The sequence below is a fragment of the Leucopleurus acutus genome, assembly GCF_964270905.1.
Source record: "Leucopleurus acutus genome assembly, chromosome: 19".
Classification (NCBI taxonomy): Eukaryota; Metazoa; Chordata; class Mammalia; order Artiodactyla; family Delphinidae; genus Leucopleurus; species Leucopleurus acutus.
Window position 1 is genome coordinate 9013764 of NC_139161.1, and position 20437 is coordinate 9034200.

Sequence of the window (20437 nt, forward strand, 5' to 3'; positions counted from 1 at the left end):
GGCAGTTGCTGGCAGCAGGAAGGAAGCACTCCTCCAGCCCGGGAAAGCCAGTAGCCCGCCACAGGGGCACACAGGAGGTGGGAGCCCTGGTGGCAGACCTCCTGGTGGCGAGCTGCAGTTGATGGCCAGGCGTGCAGGTGTGAAGACAACGTGGCAGTGGCAGTGCCACGGGCACGGAGCACGTGGCATCCCCGTCAGGAGGGCCGCGGCCACATCATTGGGAGAAGGCCACAGAGACTGGTGTGGGAGTGGGGCGAGTAGCAGGAGGCCCGCAGTGCACAATGTCTGTGTTGACAGGGTCCCTGGAAGGTGACACGAGATCACGCCAGAGCTGCAAGGTTGCTAAGAGACTGCCCTTTCTTGCTCCGTGGCTGGGGTCCTCACCAGGTGTCCTCATAGCCACATGCTGACCCCACCCTGCAGGTGCCAGAGGCAGTGGGACGGCCCCTTGCTGCTGCAGGCCCCTCCAGCGCCCCTCACTGGGAAGCCTCTGCATTGCGCTCACAGGGAAGGAGAGGTGCTTGAGGGGGCGGGTCCATTATTGGCAAAGCGTGTGCCGGAGGGTGAATCTGGAGCTGACAGGCAGCAGATGGATAACTGACACAGCACCCCATGCCAGCCAAACACTTTTGCCACATTTAAGCCGTAGCTCATAGGCTACCTCACTCTTCCAAGTGTTGTTCTATGCCATGTTCCAGTGTACCCTTATAGTAGCTCACCATGCTGTGTAGGGATCTTTGTTTAAAAAACAATTGTTTTGTCCAGCCAACATAAAAGGTGTGCATAAGAATCACCTCCAAAGGCTCTGATTTGGTTGGGCTAGTGTGGGATCCAGGAATCTACACTTCTAATAGGTAGATTCTGATGATGGTGGTCCCTGAGACAGCACTTCTAGAAATACTGGTCTGGGGCTGGATTCTAGGGACTATGTCTTTCTCCATCTTGTACCCTTAATTCCTGGTACACTGCCTGATAAAAGGTTGGTGGTGTTCAACAGATGTGGGCCAGTGAATGAACACTGCCAAAGAAGTCAGGGCCACGTGCTCTAGTACTTAACAGAGAAGTGGAGCTGATGGGGGGACGGGTGAAGGTCCATTTCTAACACTGCTTCTCAAAAATATCCTTCTTTATACCACGTGTGAAACTCTGTGTGACTTAAAACTTTCTGCAGCTAATGTTTTTTCATTTTTTCATTTTAAAATGGACATTATACTAATACCATTTTATTTTTAATAGGGAGAAAGAACAAGAAACACAAAAAGAGGAACGTTTGATGGAAGAAAAGAAAAAGAAAAAGCAGGAAGAAAAGAAAAAGAAGGAAGGTGCTCAGAAAAAGGTTTGGCTAGAGTTCCTAGTTCATTGTTTCTGTCATCACTCGTGTCTCACCGCATTATAGCCATTGCATTATAGAGGTTCGGTTATTACTTTTAAAATTCACTATGCTCAATCTAGAGTGCTAGTGATATAGATAAAAGGTGACAGCCACAGAATGTCTTTTTTAAGGACTCAGAAATACTAGAGCTGTGTTTTGAAGGACTTTGATTTTAGTCATTGGTAGTAAAGAATGTCCGTGCTATTTTACTTAAACTGAACTGTCCGGGGCAGCCATGTCTAAGGGCCATTTAACTGATTTTGTTTGAAAAGCTAGAAATAATTTTTGCAGCTTTGGCAAGTGTTCTTTTACAGCTTGTACTAGTAAATATTAAAATCTAAAGTCCTACTGTATATCTTACGGCCATGCTTGAATTTTAGGGCATTTAAGGTACCAAGTTATGCCATTTGTATTGTTCTTGCCTGGTTTAATGCATCTTATAGTTAAAACTGTATCCGTTTTAGTTTGTATTAAAATATAGAGTTTAAGTGAGCTTCCACATAGATTTTTTTTGCCTTTAGATCAATATTGGCACATAATTAATAGAATGTAGACAATTATACATTTTTCCCAGTAGTAAATTTTAATAAGGTAACTGGGCAAAAACTTGTTTTTAAAGTTTCCAATATTAAAGTCTGCTTATAAACTTTCATATGGATGTGTACATCCTACACATTATTCCTAAAGAGTTTCTGATTTTTTTTTTTCAGGCTGCTGATCAAAAAACCAAAGGTAAGTTTACTTTATTGTGGGGGGATACGTTTTATGACAGTACCAAAGTTTATGATGATGACTTTTTTTTTTAAATTGGTGGTTAAAAACAAAGAATGTCACCGTGCCTTTGAATCTGCTTTTTACTCTTCCCTGTGAAATTCCTCATTTATCACTGGTTTTACATCTGCATTTAATTGGCATATGCTTAATCTAAAATGCCTAAAGAACGTTACATTACCTTTCTAAACAATGCTTTATAATTTTCCTTTGGTTTGATTTCCACCAATCAAGGATTAAGCTGATAAAGTTGGTCCAATTTGAGTAAGAATGACCAAAGGACATTGAATTTTTTTAAAGCTTCCAATTTCTCTTTGCCGACTATTTATAATAAAAAGAGGTATATTCTTTCCTTTTGCTTAATAATGTGTGAAAGGTTTCTTTTTTATTTTCCAAGTCCAGAATTGGCGTATGGTTGTCTTAATGGGTGTGGATGGGAACATATGTGGTTCTCACAGGAACTTGGGCATCTCTGTGTGATGTGCCGGAGGACAAGCAGAAGGGAAGCCACGCTCGGAGCCTCCGCACTTCATACTTGATTTGTTCAGGGACTGTCCAGTGCTGGGAAGCACACACTCAGGACTCGCATAGACCAGCTCTGTTTAATTTGGGGCAAGGCGCTTCACATCTTTAAGCCTTGGGTATCTCATGTTTACAATGAGAAGGGTAAGGGGTGAATGGTTCCCACCTCACAGAGCTATCTCACGACTATATGAGATCCACATGGACAAGGCTTGGTGCCTGGCACAGAGCTGGTGCTCACTAGAGGTTGCCTGTGATTAATTGTAAGTTTTATTTCTTTTGGACTGTCACATATAAATGTAGACACAGACACATGCTCTGCAGAGGCTTGTGTCTCAGGCAGCGACACAGCGAAGGGCTCCACTTTTGTTTGACATTTATAGTTTTCAAAGTGGAGTTTATGTTATCTCATTTGAACTTCATGATTGAGCAGGGCAGGTGTTAATTGACAGTGAAGAAACTGAGGCCGATAGTGTGACTTACGTGGCTTGCTCTTGGCCTCGAGTTAGTGTAAGGACAGGCCTCGAGGGAGCCCGGGCATCTGACCCCAGCGCAGGCGGCTGCAGAGCTTCCGCAGCAGAGCCACGGTAAGAGATGGATTTCATGTAAAAGAATATTTAAAGACAGCATAGTTTTCAAAAAGGACGTTTTTCTCTCTTACATTCTCAGTGGTAGTGTGAATTTACAAAACACTTGTCAGAAGGGCCCTGGTACATGGTGGTTTTGAAATTATGATCTTGAATGAGAAATAATGGTTTCTTAAAATTGTCATTTAAAAGTACAGAATTATTGCTCTGAATCATCTATTTCCTTTTTTTTTTTTTTAACATTTTGAGAAGTTTTTACAACCTGATTCAGTACCAGCAGTGTTCTGTTGTCACTGTCATAATAATTATTTTCTCTTGAAGTAGTCACAAATTGCTTATGATTGTATAGCGGTCATGAATTGCATTGTCCTGCCCCCTTCCACAGAGCTATTATTTTCTGTTGCTGTTCTGATGAGTATTTTCATTGCTGACTGCAAACCCTGCTGGGTTTTTATCTTTTCCTTTTATCTTCTCTAAAATACTGCGCCTTTGGATACAGTTTGCCAGTAACTGTACTAACTATAACTAGCCTCAGAACACAATGATGATTATTAACGTCCTTCTAAACAATAAAAAATGCTTTTTGAATTATAAATAATCTAGCAGTGCTGCTAGGTAATTCATTAATAAATATGAGCAGCACCAAGGTCTAAATTTTTCTCAGACTGTCCATTATTACTGGTTCCAGTCAAAATTAGCTGCCTGCAAGGTGGTGGTTCTGAATTTCCAACTGGACATGTGTGTTAAATAACACAAGCTGGGCCTGACTGAACGTTGAGATACATTGTAGGAATAGTACGAGTGCTCACACGGAGCAATAGGTCCGCTTTCCTAACCTTCTGTCATTTTCGAGTCTTTCCCCTACTCTATTGTGTGTAGCCAGAAGGGCAGGGCCAAGTTTGCCTTGCTCGCTCTCACACGCCCAGCTCCTTGCTCTGTGTGTGCAGTCAGGAGGCCTGAGACCGGCACCCTCATCAGCAGCTGCTTTCAGACAGACCCTGTACATGTATTAGTTCCAGTTGTTGTTGGCACTGTCTGCAGTGTCCACACGAGTAAACTGAAGCTCTGAGAGTTTGCCCAATGCCCCCAAGACTGTATAGCTAGTGAACAGCAGGGCTGATGTGCCCAGAATCTTCCTGAACTTACGGCATCCAGGAAGGGCACACGACAGACATTCATCAAGCATTTACTGTATCTCAGTACCTACCATGCTTCAAAACAATCCTGTATCGGGAAAGGGATGCTCAGAGAGGTATGGTAACTTAGATAAGGTCACAGAGCTAGTGAGCAGCAGAGCTGGGTCAGTCCTGCCTCTGATTCCCGAGCCAGGTCTCTGACTTCCTGGCCAGATGTGATGACCCACTTCAGAACCACAAGAAGCCGGAGAACGCTGCTCTCACCACAAGGCAGCACCCAGAAGTCTCAGGGCCCTGAGTTGTTAGAATGTAGGAAGGAGTTTAGCAATTTGAGTGAGTCCAGGAGTTGAATACTCTTAAGAGAGAGGCTACAGTTATAACTAAGGTTATATAATACACTGAATCAATTAACGTAGTAGAAGTTTGAATTGATTTTATTTTGATAATTAGATAACTAGACCATATCAATTAGTAACTTCCTTGCTCTGCAGCATTACACATGCATAAACAGTGGCATTAGGAAAGCAGTGCCTCCACTAGTTAGCATTATATTTGACTTAATTTTCTCAATAACTGAAACTTAACTTCTTTAAATTTTGATTTATTTTAAACATTTTCAGGGAACTCTTTATGTTATACACATACATATATTATACCTTTCTGCTTTCTCCTAGAGAATAACTAGCCTAATCCATTCTTGATAGACGAGTCTTCATATAGCATTAATTATGCTTAAAAAGTTTTCTATATCTGGTTATAACCATTGAACTTGGACTATGAATCTTCATTTAAGAGACAAATGAAGAACTGAATCTCACTGGAAATTTTTTCATTAGCTTAATCTAATATATAGCATGCTTCTCCTCCCCTACTGCAATCTGAAAACCAGGTGCTAGAAATTCTGCTTTACAGAATTACAAGTAAAATTAAATTTAGTACCTCTTTTTTCAAATCCTGCCTTGCGATTTCTTTGTTAAGGTCATTTTCTTTTTGTTTTAAGATTCAGGCAAGCGAGTTGGTTTGTTTGAAACACTGTGCTGCCAGCATTTGTGCCCAGCATCCCAGCATTTCTGCCCTGATGTCAGGGGGGAGCTGCATTTTCTCTGCTTAGTTAAGCGCTGGAGACTTTTATGCAAATAGTGGATTCACCCTCTCCTTTCACCAGTTTCCTCCTCCTTCTGTACCCCTGAGTATCCTGCACTGTAGGAATCTGAGCATGTTTCTGTGACTGGAACTCTTTTCCTTCAGTGCTTTCTAGTCTTGGGTGGGGTTGTTTCAATCATCCTTTCCTTATTTTTCCTCCTGTGATGAAAAATGTAAGTAATAATATTCTCATTGTCTAAAAAGAAGTTAAAGTTCAGTGAAATCCCTCCATCTTGAGATATTTAGCAGTTAACATTTTGTTGACCATCCTTGAAAGCATCTCCTTATGAATACATAAATATGCATTTTATATGGACTCTCTGCTGCTTCCCCTAATTAAACACTTCCCCATCCCTTGCCTCTCAAGGAGCTGCACTAAGCAACTTGAAAACCTCTGTATAAGCCTATTCAGAAACAAAACAGTCCTTAGTAAATTCTTCTAAACATTGTCTTTGCATTGGTGACCAATGAGAGAGCCAGCTGAACACAATGCCTTAGTGACACCCTAGATGTTCTCATAGTTAGGGGGAAGAGGAATCAGATATAATCCTGTTTCGAAACACCATTAACTTGTGTATTGTATCCCTGCTGTGGAGTAGCCAGTGTCTAAGTGTTGGACACTATAATGGGTTTTGCTTCGGTAATCAGTAATCTCTGTTCATTATTTGAGGCATTGCCCTTAATTTGGGCAGAGAAAATAATAGCTTTACATGTGATGTGATGACCTTATGAGCCTAAATTTTCCGTATTGTCTTCTGGGTTTTTTCATGGATTTAAAGGGGTTTTTTAGGATTAACTATAATATTCCTAAAGGTGAAGTGGATTTAATTTAGTGGTTTTAGCCAGATTTTCTCAAATTCATAAAATAGAAAGATAATTTTTCATCCCAAAAGCTCAAAGTTAATTATATCATGTATAAAAGTGAATATTTTGATGACCCAACATGGCTCCAACTTCATATGATTCATGATTCATGGTTTCGAGTCATATACTTTTAAAAATTTGTACATTTTAATTAGTTTCCTAATCTTGCTTGAAAGGACTGTAAGTTTTGCAATCAGGTATTCAGCTTCTCCATGCATTCAGTTTTTTGTTTTGTTTTGTTTAACATCTTTATTGGAGTATAATTGCTCTACAATGGTGTGTTAGTTTCTGCTTTATAACAAAGTGAATCAGTTATACATAAACATATGTTCCCATATCTCTTCCCTCTTGCGTCTCCCTCCCTCCCACCCTCCCTATCCCACCCCTCTAGGTGGTCACAAAGCACCGAGCTGATCTCCCTGTGCCATGCGGCTGCTTCCCACTAGCTATCTACCTTACGTTTGGTAGTGTATATATGTCCATGCCTCTCTCTCGCTTTGTCACAACTTACCCTTCCCTCTTCCCATATCCTCAAGTCCATTCTCTAGTAGGTCTGTGTCTTTATTCCTGTCTTACCCCTAGGTTCTAAATGACATTTTTTTCCCTTAAATTCCATATATATGTATTAGCATACGGTATTTGTCTTTCTCTTTCTGACTTACTTCACTCTGTATGACAGACTCTAGGTCCATCCACCTCATTACAAATAGCTCAATTTCGTTTCTTTTTATGGCTGAGTAATATTCCATTGTATATATGTGCCACATCTTCTTTATCCATTCATCCAATGATGGACACGTAGGTTGTTTCCATCTCCTGGCTATTGTAAATAGAGCTGCAATGAACATTTTGGTACATGACTCATTTTGAATTATGGTTTTCTCAGGGTATATGCCCAGTAGTGGGATTGCTGGGTCATATGGTAGTTCTATTTGTAGTTTTTTAAGGAACCTCCATACTGTTCTCCATAGTGGCTGTATCAATTCACATTCCCACCAGCAGTGCAAGAGTGTTCCCTTTTCTCCACACCCTCTCCAGCATTTATTGTTTCCAGATTTTTTGATGATGGCCATTCTGACTGGCATGCATTCAGTTTCTAATTGTTAATTTTAAGCAAACTTTTATATGCTTTTATTAATGTAAGTCAATTGAAAGCATATTCTTTCAGTAGCCTTATGTTGAGTGATAAGGGCTTGGAGAGGGTCACTGTGCTGTACTGCTATTAAGGCTCATTCTAATATATATATATATATATATATATATATATACACACATTTTTTTTTTTTTTTGGCCATGCTGTGCAGCTTGTGGGATCTTAGTTCCCTGACCAGGGATTGAACCTGCACCCTTGGCAGTGAAAGCATGGAGTCTTAACCACTGGACCACCAGGGAATTCCCTAAACATATATTTATAAAGCTTTCCCTCAACATGAGTGAAAAAAGTGAGAATTGATGTTTAAAGCATGCCTTCCCAATTTCATAGTCAGATATAGATAAAAACAAACAGAAACGCACCCAGATTTCTGCACCTCACCAATTAGGTCGCACTTTTCTTTAGCTGAGGCAGTTGATTTCTGTTGCTCAGTCCTTCAGGGGTCTCAACACAATAATCAGCAGTTAGTATTTATAAAGCAGCAGGTCTGTGTTTTCCTGAGTTATACTGTGTCATAAAATTGGCCAGTTTCCTTGAATTTACATGTATTCACGTTCACATCCGCATAACCAAAGCACATGTTATTTCGAGTATATGAGTTACTCTTAAAAGCAGCATCTAAAAATCTAGTCAGCGTACTTAGCACAATATTTTCTATAAAATATGGCATTTTATTTGCCTGTCTACAAGATTAATAAAATCTTAGAGCTTGAAGGATCCTTAGAGATTATCCAATTCCTGTTAGATGGGAAAGGAGATTCAAAGAGGTTAAATGATTTGTACAAGTTTTGACAGCTAGTTAATAGCAGAACTAGAACTAGAACCCTCATCTTCTGGTTGTCAGTTATATATTTTTTCCGCTATCATGTGAAGGGACTGGAGACGTAGATATTGTTTATGTATCACCAGTACTGTGTGAGTTCCTTTTAAGAAGTGACTTAGGATATTTTCAAATAAGACTGGAAGAGATTCCTAAGAGATTTGTTGTATGAGGGAACGCTATGGGATGGTATCGTACAGGATTTTAAATATTATCTATGTCATTCTTTAACCCCATTGCTCTCTGTTTAAAGGAATTATTTAATTTTACTATTAAATCCCTAGGGAAGGAAGATATAATAAATGCATGAATATTTTTTCCATGGGAACAAAAGATAGTATATTAAGATGTGGTATTTTTCCCCTAAATATGTAGACAATTTAAAAGGATAAAAATTTATTGGAAAAAAAACCTAAGGAAATATATATATATGTATTCTTTCTTGATCAAATTTTAGAGGAAAGGAAGTAAACCCAGTGATAATTTATCTGTCGTCTGTTATAAGCCCCTTTAACTGCATCTTCTGGATAGGTCTCAGGTGAAGTCCACATCTCTATTTAGCATAACTTCACTGAAGTGTTAAACATAATCATGATCTCCAGGCATAAAATTATAGTTTATAGCTCTAAAGGAAGCTGGCAATCTGCTTTCTGAGAAATCATTTGTTTGCCCAGATTGCTTTCTTCTTTTTTGTTTTTTTTTTGTAAGCGCTTTACTGGGTTATAGTTGACATACAATAAACTGCATGTATTTAAAGAGAACAGTTTAATAAATGTTGGCATGGGCACACCTGTGAAGCCATCCCTGAAATCAAGACAGCATCCATCACCCCTGAAAGTACCCTGTGCCCCTTCCCGACCCAACTCTCCTACCCCTCCGTCCCCTCGCCAGTCTCTGGGCAAACACTGATCTCCTTTCTGTCACTACAGAAGCTTTTCTAGACTACTACATAAACGGAATCATACAGTGTGCACCCTGGCTGCTTTCACTCAGCCTAATAACACTTGGGAGAGTCATCCCTGTTGTTGCGTGTATCAGGAGACCATTCTGAGTAGTATTCTATTGTTTGGATTTTTCACAACATGTTTATCCATTCGTCTGTTCATGGACATTTGAGTTGTTTTGAGCTTTTAGCAATGATGAATAAAGTGCCTGTGAGCATTCATGTACGAATCTCTACATGGATATATATACATACACTTTCATTGTTCTTTGGTGAATCTGTGGGAGTAGAATGGCCAGATCTTATGATAGATGGACGTTTAACTTTTCAAGAAACTGCAGAACTTTTCCACAGTGATTGTCCCATTTCACAGTTCTTTGCATCCTCATCAACACTTGGAAAGTGAGTCTTCATAATTTTAGCCTTTCTAATAGATGTGGAATCTCCTTGTGGTTTTGATTTGCATTTCCCTAACGGCTAATGATGCTGAACATTACTTTTATGTGCTTTTTTGCCATCTGCGTATCTTCTTTGGTGGATGTGTATTCAAATATTTTGCCACTGCTTCCTGAGTTATTTGCTTTCTGACTCCAGATTGGTTTCTAATATTAAATTGGCCCCTAGACTCGGCCGGAAGGTCTCATCACTGCAGCTTAGTTTTCTGCATGCCTCAGTCATTTCCCTTTCTTTCTGTGCCTGCAGTTATTTGTATGATAGTTATATCAGAAGATATGCACTTTCCATTGTGATCACATTTCATCTAGCTTTAACATACTAAAGATTGCATTAATAAATTAGCTAAATATTAGTCACATTTTATCACCTAGAGTTGTCAAGTTAGTTCACTAATTAATTTAGTAAATAGTTTATAAATACCTATCAGACAGCAGAGGTAATGGGAAGAGTTGGCTGTATTAGCAAATGGATATATAAGCAAGTGAATGCAATAAAATGTTCTGGGTGTTGTGATTTATTTATCCCACATCTTCTACCTGAAAGGATTGAAGTTACATTCATTTGATCATCTTTTCATCCTATATTTATATTTCTATGAGAAAAGATAACCTGTTTTTAAAAATAAGTGAGAAAACTGGGGGAAAGGACAGTACTGATTGAGAGTGAGATAAATGCATGCTGGAGCTGGGCTGCTCTTCCCATTGGCCCCTAACTTAGCTGTGGACACAAGGACAAGGAGGGATGCCTTACGCCAGTCATCCCAAACCCATCCATCAGGTGTGAGCCTACCCTATGAAAAAGGAGAGTCATTGGAGAGTTCTGAGTGGGGGAGTGACATCATGAGATTTATGTTTTAGAAAGATCACCGAAAGCACCAGATTGAAGGTGGATTAAACAGTTGGAGAGAGAGCTGGAGGCAGCGGGTGCAGTGAGACCGCTGCCCAGTTCAGCCTGCAGATGCTAAGCTGATGGGTGGGGGTAGGGAGGACGGCTCATGTTGACAGAGTGGGCAGAGCCCAGAGGCCAACCGGGCGCTAACCATCTGATCCAGCAGATATTTATTAAACACCTACTATTGGCCTTGCGCTTGCTGTTCACTGTGGGGAGAAAAAGATTTAAAAAATAAATACAGGGGCTTCGCTGGTGGCGCAGTGGTTAAGAATCCTCCTGCCGATGCAGGGGACACGGGTTCGAGCCCTGGTCCAGGAAGATCCCACGTGCTGCGGAGCATCTAAGCCTGTGCACCACAACTACTGAGCCTGTGCTCTGGAGCCCGCGAACCACAACTACCGAAGCCCGCGCGCCTAGAGCCCGTGCTCTGCAACAAGAGAAGCCGCCGCAATGAGAAACCTGCGCACCTCAACGAAGAGTAGTAGCCCCTGCTTGCCGCAACTAGAGAAAGCCCGCATGCAGCAACAAAGACCCAACACAGCCAAAAATAAATAAAATAAAATAAAAAATAAATAAATTTATTAAAAAAACAGATATATTTCCGACTCTCCTGGAACTTAGAGTCTTATGGGGAACAGACATAAACATCAGTCACAATGCTATAGGTATCGTTACCAACTGCCGTGAAGGAGAGGAGCATTGATTAATGAGAGCACAGAACACAGGAGCCTGGACTAGGCTGGGATTAGGGAAGGCAACTGAGTGCTGCTTCAAATGAGACCTGAAGGATGACGAGAACCTAGGCCCAGGAGAGTAGAGAGAGGGCGAAGGGCTCCCGCGTATGGAGGGAGCAGCGCTTGCAAAGGCTGGCTGGCTGGCTGGACCCTAAACAAACAAAAAGCCGTCAGGGTCTAGGAGCCATCAGCAAGGGGGAGAGAGTGGTGTGAGATGAGGAGAAAGTGGTAGATGGAGACCAGGGCGTGATAGAGGTGGAACATTCCTTTTCCTAAGAACAGTAAGGAGGCTTTCAAAATAAATTAGCAATATGGGCAGTTTCCCGCCCCGATCCGCTGCCTTCTCTGACTGAATGTTGGAGAAACTTGGGCTCCCTCTTCTGGCAGGATGTAGGATTCTGCACTTTGTGGGAGGAAAAACATCTCAGGATTATTGCTATTCCGTGATTTATTTATTTTATTGAAGTGTAGTTGATTTACAGTGTTTCAGGTGTACAGCAGAATGATTCAGTTATACATATTTTTTTTTCTTTTTCAGATTATTTTCCATTGTAGGTTACTACAAGATATTGAATATAGTTCCCTATGCTATACAGTAGGACCTTGTTGTTTATCTATTTTACGTTTGGGTTTTTCCATAAGACGGTACAGAAAAACCCAAACAACTTTTTTGACCAGCCCAGTATATAGTGGTTTGTATCTGCTAATCCCAAACTCCTAATTTATCCCTCCCCCACCCCCTTTCCCCTTTGGTAACCGTAAGTTTGTTGTCTATGTGTGTCTGTTTTTGTTTTGTAAATAAGTTCATTTCCACATTTTATTAGTTTATTAAGACACACGCACACAGCCCTCCTGCACAAGGCAATATACATGTCCTGGGAGAACACTGGAACACTGGTGAGACATAATCCCACTTAAAACCTCTGTTTCATGAGATTTCGGATCTGCTCTTTGTTTCCAGAGCTTATTCAGCTCCGGATGATTCTGTGTGTAGAGAGAAGAGGTCAGACATAGAAGCTGTATACTCCCTGGACTTTCTTTACCCTTCACGTCTGTCCGGTGTGTCACCTCTTTGGGGAGTATTTCAGTTGATGGTCCGTATTGACAAGGTTATAGAAAAGCCAATATATGTTAATGCTGTATTGGCTACTTGGCTTTAACGTATGCTGTTATCAAAATTTTCAATTTTTATTTTCTAAATCAGCTAGCCGACGTTTAAAAGAACCTAGAAACATTTGCCGGTGTGACAAGTAATACATTTTCTTAGAGTAGAAGAATCCAAGGACCAAAACAAGGTAACCTTTTTTTTCCCCCCCAATTCATTTATTTATTTTTTGGCTGCGTTGGGTCTTCGTTGCTGTGCGCAGGCTTTCTCTGGTTGCGGTGAGTGGGGACTACTCTTCGTTGCGGTGCGCGGGCTTCTCATTGTAGTGGCTTCTCTTGTTGCGGAACACGGTCTCTAAGCACATGGGCTTCAGTAGCTGTGGCTCTCGGGCTCTAGAGCACAGGCTCAGTAGTTGTGGCACATGGGCTTAGTTGCTCCGTGGCATGTGGGATCTCCTGGACCAGGGCTCAAACCTGTGTCCCCTGCATTGGTAGGCAGATTCTTAACCACTGCGCCACCAGGGAAGTCCCTAAGGTAACCTTTTAATGAAATGATTCTTATTGTTAGTAGCCTTTATTAAAATAATTTTACTGTAACATATTATCCAGTCTGATACATTAAGAGTAGCGTTTAATTTAATACCTTTCAGAGAGGTAACTATAATCCATTAGAATAGAAAACTCTGAACAGCATTTCTCATTAGCAGCAGACACGAAGTTAATGTAGTTAGTAGCTAATGAATTTGTGCTCATTTGAGTTGGACTCTAAAAGTTGCTATGGTGACAGATCAGCCAGAAGCCATCAACAGAACAAACAGAAGGCCACCGCTTTGTACCCCACCGGGACTGCGATAAACAGCAGATGGACCAATGCTCATAGCTGTCTTCTCCTTGAATCTCTGTTGTTCTAAGGGAACATCTCGCTAAAATGTTTGTTGCTGTAGAGGTTGCAGAAGTAATTGTAATAATGAAAATATTCCTCGGAATCACTGATTATTTCAGCACAGGAGAATAGTTCTCTTTCATAGTCACATTTTGCAAACAGTTAACGTATACATTTCAGTAAATTTAAATTTTTAAGAAACTCTGAATCTTGGAGTATATATTCTGAAATGGCTAGAATTAATGCATGATTTTAAAATATTTTTCCTTTTTTGTCATTGTGTGGTGTCTTATGCATAAGAGAAATTCTATGCCTTATCATATAGAAACATCTGTTTCTTAAGTTCTAAGATAGCATCAATTATAGGGCATACCATTGATTTAATAATGTCTTATTGATGGAGTTGGAGGGTGAATGAGGAAAGTATGTTAAATTTATACACCAATTGTAGAAGCATCCAAATTTCAGAAATAAGACGTATTGAAATGTGTAGGTTAAAACGTCCCTTTAGGTTAACATTTACCTATAAAAACTTACTTTTAAAATATACTTCTATAACCCATTGCATGCCTGCTTGTCAGCATACTTCAGGCTAATGGAGGTAGCCTCTGAGAGTCTAATCCAGGTGTACGTAGGTAAGTCCCGTTACAGTAAATGTCATTAGTTGAATATCTAGCTCATACCATATACTGTGATACCGTCTAGGTGAATGAAAGATTTAAATGTCCTACTTGCTAAACAAAATCTGTGCTCTTAACCAGAGCTGAATTGAAAAGTATAGAAACTACTCTAGCTATTTTAAGCAGAAATGAGTTTAAGTACAGGGAATTGGGTGCTTATAAAATCGGGGGGGGGGCGTGCCCTAGGCTGGGAGGCAGATATGACTCCCCAAAGGGTCCTCCAGAAGAGCTGCTCCCTGGGGAAGAGTCAGGAGGCCCCGCCGGTACTGCTGGCTTCAGGAGCACGGTGTCACTGCCGCAGCCCAGCTGTCAGGAAGCTGCCACCAGTGTTGCCTCTCCCCACGACCAAGACAGTGATAGGAACCGGGACCCCATGCAGAGACTTCCACCATCTCCAGGGCCGTGCTTACACTTGGAGCTGGCGCAACGGACAGAGCGCCTAGTCAGTGCTGGATCCCTCGCGCACATGCCTCCTTGCAGCTGTGAACCGACCCCTGTGGGGCCTGCCGCTGGTGTGCCTGTCGCTGAGCAGGCACCTTTGATTGCTGCTCTGTAAGGCTTTTAAAAAGCTGGGATGGCTGTCCATTAATAACATTTGTATAGTGCTTCACACTTTTCAAACAGTGGAAATGAGAGACGCAAATTAACGGAAGAGGTCTAGGGCCAGACTGGAGATCTAGTGCTCTGATGATCCTGAGTACAACGGTCGTTGTCTGTCCCAAGTTGTCACCTGGCCTAACCTCTTTGAGTGTTGCCTCTCTTCTTCCCTTGTTTACTTCATCATCTGCAATTCATTTAATGTAAGTTGGGTTTTGTTTTTGTTTTTGTTTTTTTGCGGTACGCGGTCCTCTCACTGTTGTGGCCTCTCCCGTTGCGGGGCACAGGCTCCGGACACGCAGGCTCAGCGGCCATGGCTCACGGGCCCAGCCGCTCCGCGGCATGTGGGATCTTCCCAGACCGGGGCACGAACCCCGTGTCCCCTGCATCGGCAGGCGGACTCTCAATCACTGCACCACCAGGGAAGCCCATGGTTTTTGTTTTTAATCAGCCTAAAATGCCTCCCATTGCTCCTGAGAGGAAGAGGATTATTAAGACTGACAAAGATTCTTTGTTTGACCAAACCTTTCTCAGGCTCCTGGACCTTCTCTTAGGCCCATCTCTGCACCTCCCTGTAAAAATCTAGTTTTAGCAAGAGCCCCACTGGGTCGCTTTAACCAGTTTCCTTCCTCCTCCTCCACCATCGCCCAGGTGATGTCTGACGACCACCCCCACCACGCCTGCCTGCAGCAAGAATCCTGTTAGGTTGGTTTAGCTAGAACACCCCCTCACCCCTGATGTTTCCGCTTAGTATTTTCCATCCACTGACACCCTCACCCCCTGCTCCTTAACTCTCAGTTCCCACGTGCCCGTGCTATATTCCGAGCTGAGCCCAGTCTCTCTCCCACACTGTAAAATCCCATTACAGTGGTCCCGTTGTGATGGTCCTGTATCAACTCTGCTTTACCATCTTCAACAAGTGTCATTGCATTTTTTCTGTAACATAATATAAACACTTACCATGCACTCACTATGTGCCCGACACAATTCTAAACGACTCTTTACATATATTAATGTTCGCTCCTCAAAGAACCCTCTCAGTGAGGTACTGTTACCCTCACTTCATCCTCCACTTACCTACATTTTTACAAGTGGCACCACTGAGGGACAGAGAGTTAAGTGACTTACCCAGGGTCACCAGCCAGTAAGTGGCAGAGCTGAGATTTAAATAGATGAGTCTATGCCCATAGCCACTACACCGCATCTGAAGAGAAGAAGCACATGGGAATGATAAACCCCAAAGTGCGCATGGCCACAGTCTCCTGGGGGGAGGTGGAGTATGAAGCCAGGGAGGGGGAGAGAAGAGCCTTTGGTGGTATTGGGGACATTTTCTTTCTTAAGCTGGAGATTGGGTCCACGGAGTTTGTTGACTATTTGGTCTTTATGCCTTTTTGTACATCTTAAATATTTCCAAATAAAGTTTTTTTTTTTACAAAGAATGTCTTGTAGTATGACTTGGGTAATAAGATGGAAACACCTCAACACACTGGGCACCCCACCCTCCCCTGCTCTGTTCAGTTTCTGATAAGCAGCACAAGGTACCTCATAGCAGGAACCAAACCGCCCGAGTTTATAGAACAAGACAACGAGGGTGCTGCTGCTCTGGGCCATGGCTGCCGGGAAGGTGCTGTCGGGCAGGACCCCCTGGCTCTGGAGCCTGGACAGACAGGCTCTTGATCGAGGTCACCTGCTTGTTGAGTTTAAACAGCCAGTGGTCACAACATCCTGGACTCTGTGAGTTTGTAATCAGAGGAGCCCGTCCCCAGAGAACTTCTGCCCGAAACTGGAGGCTCCAGACTCGTCAGTGTGCTGCAGCCGGGACAGGAACACCACGGGGCCTCCCTCCACGGGCTGCCCCGACTGCTCTTCCAGCTGTCGGCCAAGTGATGGGACCCAGAATCCCCGCCTGCCTCTCCAGCCTTGTGTCCAGCAGCTCCTCCCTTGGGCACTAAGCTCCAGCCACACCAGCCTTGTTTCAGACCTTGAAAGCACGGAAGCCCTTTCCCATTTCAAGACCCTCCCATGCCCTGTCCCAGCTGGTGGGCGTGAGTTCGCAGACACGCTCCACCCAGCCAACAGTCTTCCAGGCCCAGCGTAGCTGTCACTTCCTCAGAGGAGCTTTCTCTGAGTCCCTAACCTAAGCTGGGTTCTTTTATCCTATCGCTTTTATCGTGCTTGTGGCAACTTGTATATTTGTGGAATCATTTTTAAGATAGTGTCTCTCACTAGACTATAAACTACAAGGACGGGAGCCGTATCTATTTATTTTCCTCAACACACCCAGCGCCTGGCACAAAATAGGCGCTGATGATGTATTTCCTAAATAAGTAAATAAAGGAGGATAAATGAGGGCCCTGGCACGCGCGGGCTGTGGAGCGATAGGCAGGCAACCTGAGAGGCCAGCTTGAGCCCTTAGTTGCCTGCCCAGCTTTCCTCGCTTTTCACAGCACTTGGCACCTTCTGATGACCACTTATCCTAGTGCATCCCGTTCATTGCCGTTTTCCCCTGCTGAGATGTGAGCGGAGGGGGTGGGGAGGTGGGAGTCTGCCTTTTTTGTTCACTGGAAGGTCCCAGCACCTGGAGCTGGGCTGTAGAAAGGCTTCGTGTGTGTGTGAGTGAGTGAGTAGCATCGATCTCAGGAACCTAGAGTCCCAGCCAGAGGTTGAGAGAAGGGGGTGGGTATCAGGATTTGGGAGAGGTAGGGAAAGTTTGAAACAGTTGCTATAAGGGACTTTGGGCCGACCACGTTGGATTATAAGAGGAGCGTTAGCAGTAGGGGCTTGGAATAGCAGAAGTGGGTACAGAACTCGTCGCTTCCTGAGCCTGCAGTTTCAGGCAGTCTGGAAAGCAACTGAAGGCTGGGATGGTACAGAGGTGTGGATAGCATAGTGGAAGGAAGGCCAAGGGGGGCTGGGGGGTGGGGGGCGTCCAGATGGCAGTTTTGGGGCTTGGGCCATGTAAAATGGCTAGAGAAGCAGAAGAGAGAACGGGGTCGTCCAGAGTAGAATAAAAGGTAAGGAGGCTGGGTCAGCAAGGGCAGAGCCTTCTGTCTTGGTCTCCTAGAGATGGCAAGGTGTCGTACAAAAGTTTGAAAGGAGATCCTTCCTGAAGTCACCCAGACACCTGAAGGGACAGTCTAAACTTCCTGCCTATACTGTGGCCTGTTGTTTTGGAAAAGCAATGGTAGGAATTTATAAACTATTTGGACCCTGATGTGACAATGTCCCCTGAAATTTTTAACTGAAAGCGGAAAATTGTTTCTTGGAAAGAAAATTGTTGAAAGGACTTGCTTTCTTACATAAGGATTTAATATCTTACCTTTTCGCCAGCAGGTGTCGCTCTCATTTAAAATAAAAAAAGTAAAGGTTTATTAAAGAACCAGTGTCCAGCTTGCTGGAAGTTCTTTATTAGCTGTGTAGTTATTCACTGGATGCTATTCTAATTTCTTCTAAATAAAACAGATCATTTGTTGGCGATCCATATGAATCAAGCTAAAATTCCCATTGCCTTACTTTGTTCTACTGTGAAAATGGTGATGTGTCAGGTCGACTGGCTTCTGAGACTTTGTCATTGAGGTATCACCTTAGGTCCCGGTCTGTTTGAGAAGAGGAACGTCAGAATTGCTTTGATACCCTAGCCTAGTTCTTTGGGCAGCGATAGATTGAGAAGAGAGTGTGGATAGTCAAAACTGACCATTTGATTTATCTGTATTTTAAGAATAGATCCAGATTTTAAGAGTCTGTTTCTCAGTTGAGATTGTTAGTTGCCTGCTAGTTTCAAAGATCTGCAAAATACTACCTTAAAGAAGGTTTATCACTATCTCATGGAAAAGAGGCCAGAGGTGCAGCTTGGCAGGGTCAGAATTCCTGGTTCCCTCTCCCTCGTCCCTCTGCTGAGTGACGCTTCTCTTCCTTTTCCTCAGCATTCAGGGTGACCCGCCCCCCAGACCACCAGCCACGACACTAGTATCTCAGGCAGCTAGAAATACAACCATGAGGTTGAGCGTGTGGGTAAATTGGGAATACTGTGCTTGCTCTGTACTCTGGGCCCTTGGTCTCGCTAGCTACTTTGCAAATATCTAGTGACATTTTTCTGTTTGTGAGATAAGGCGCTAGTACTTCAGCTGGTACAGAATTGTAAGGGAAAATCTCTCACCCGAAAAGGCTTGTGATCTACCACGACTGATGGTCCTTTATGAAAACGGACAGTTATCTAAATTTAACACATTTCTGAGAAGCCAGCTCAAACTTTAACTCCTTCAAGAAGACAGTGCTGTTTCTAGACCAGCGCTATTCAATAGAAATAGAATTCAGGCCACAAATGTGAGCCACATAAGGAACTTCAAATATTCCAGTAGCAACATTTTAAAACTAAAAAGAAACAGGTGAGATTACTTTTAATATTTTTAATTCAATATATTCAAAATTTTATCACTTCAATACATCAATATAAAAATTAATGAGATTTTTGTGTACTGACTCTCTGAAATGCAGCGTGTATGTACTTAGAGCACATCTCAGTTCAGACATCAAGTGCTCGGTAGCCATATGTGGTTAGTGGCTACCATGTTGGGCAGTACATGGTTATCTTTCCGCTAAGTGACCAACTTCCAGTCTATACCACATGCTTCTGTGTCTTGTAACTTTTATTTCCCCTGTTGATTGTTGGTTCACTTAGGTGAGAAACACCTTATGCTTCAGTGCCTTCCTACAACAGTCAGCACCATCCTGGGCTCAGCCCAGGAAGTCCTGTTTGGCCTTTGGGTACTTTCAGTTTGAAGGGTGACAGCTTCCAAGCATCACCGTCCAGTACACAACTGAAGGTCAAGGCTGAACTAGAGCTGGGGGCAATATAGAACAGACAGTATTCGGGTGTCAGCCTAGAGTTGATGGTCCTAATCGTGAACCTGGATGGCCTCTCCGCAGAGTCCAGGGCAGAGGAATGAGGCCAAAGATTCGAAGTCTGCTTCTCGCTTCTGGTCAGAGGGCCAGCAGAGCAAATAGGAAGAAGAGGTGAGCAGCTCATCCAGTCTGTGTTGACAGGGTAACAGAGTGCATTCTGTTCTCGCAGCTCAGTGCTAGGCTGTATTAAGAGCACCTGGGTTTCTAAGAGAGCGATCAAATCTCTTCAACTTAAAGTGTTCCCTTTGTTTTCTTGAGTAATAGCATCATATTACCCTTCATTCAGTAATCATAAAGAGGGTGAGCCTCACAATTGGGGAGGAGACATGAAACTAATTAGTTAGTTATACTTATTTATTTTTTAAAACAACGCTCACACAAGACTTTGGCATACATTACTTGGATTTTTCCCCTAAGAAATTTGTACGTCTGATGCTTAATATAATAGCACAAGAAGTTTCTAGTCCCTACAGCAGGAGCTGGTCATACTTTTCCTGTGAAGCGCCAGATAGTAAGTATTTTAGACTTTGTAGGCCATATATATATGGTCTCTGTGACATATTGTTCATTGTTTTTTTCCCTGCCTTTTAAAAATGTAAGAAACATTTAGTTCACCTGCTGGCTCCTGCCTTAATCAGCAGTTATTCACGCGGAAAGGGAAGACTGGCCTAGAGTACTTTCACTCTCAGAATGAGGCTGTCTGATAGAGACACAGATGTAGAAAACAAAAGTATGGAAACCAAGGGGGAAAAGCGGGGTGGGGGGCTGGTGGTGGTGGGATGAATTGGGAGATTGGAATTAACATATATGCACTAATATGTATAAAATAGATAACTATTTTAAATAGATAACCTGCTGCATTAAAAAAAATTTTTTAAA

At 42.6% G+C, this 20437-nt stretch overlaps 1 protein-coding gene across 2 annotated transcripts in view; it reads left to right on the plus strand.

Annotated features, from left to right (window-relative positions):
• Positions 1 to 1215: 1215 nt before the first annotated feature.
• Positions 1216 to 20437, plus strand: part of TNRC6C (trinucleotide repeat containing adaptor 6C) — an 81083-nt gene continuing 61861 nt past the window's right edge. For both annotated transcript variants that reach the window (XM_082860700.1, XM_082860701.1), the window contains exons 1-2: positions 1216 to 1336; positions 2083 to 2104. In XM_082860700.1, coding sequence (XP_082716826.1) covers positions 1274 to 1336; positions 2083 to 2104 — 85 coding nt within the window. In that variant the 5' untranslated portion in view covers positions 1216 to 1273. The remainder of the gene's footprint in view (positions 1337 to 2082; positions 2105 to 20437) is intronic.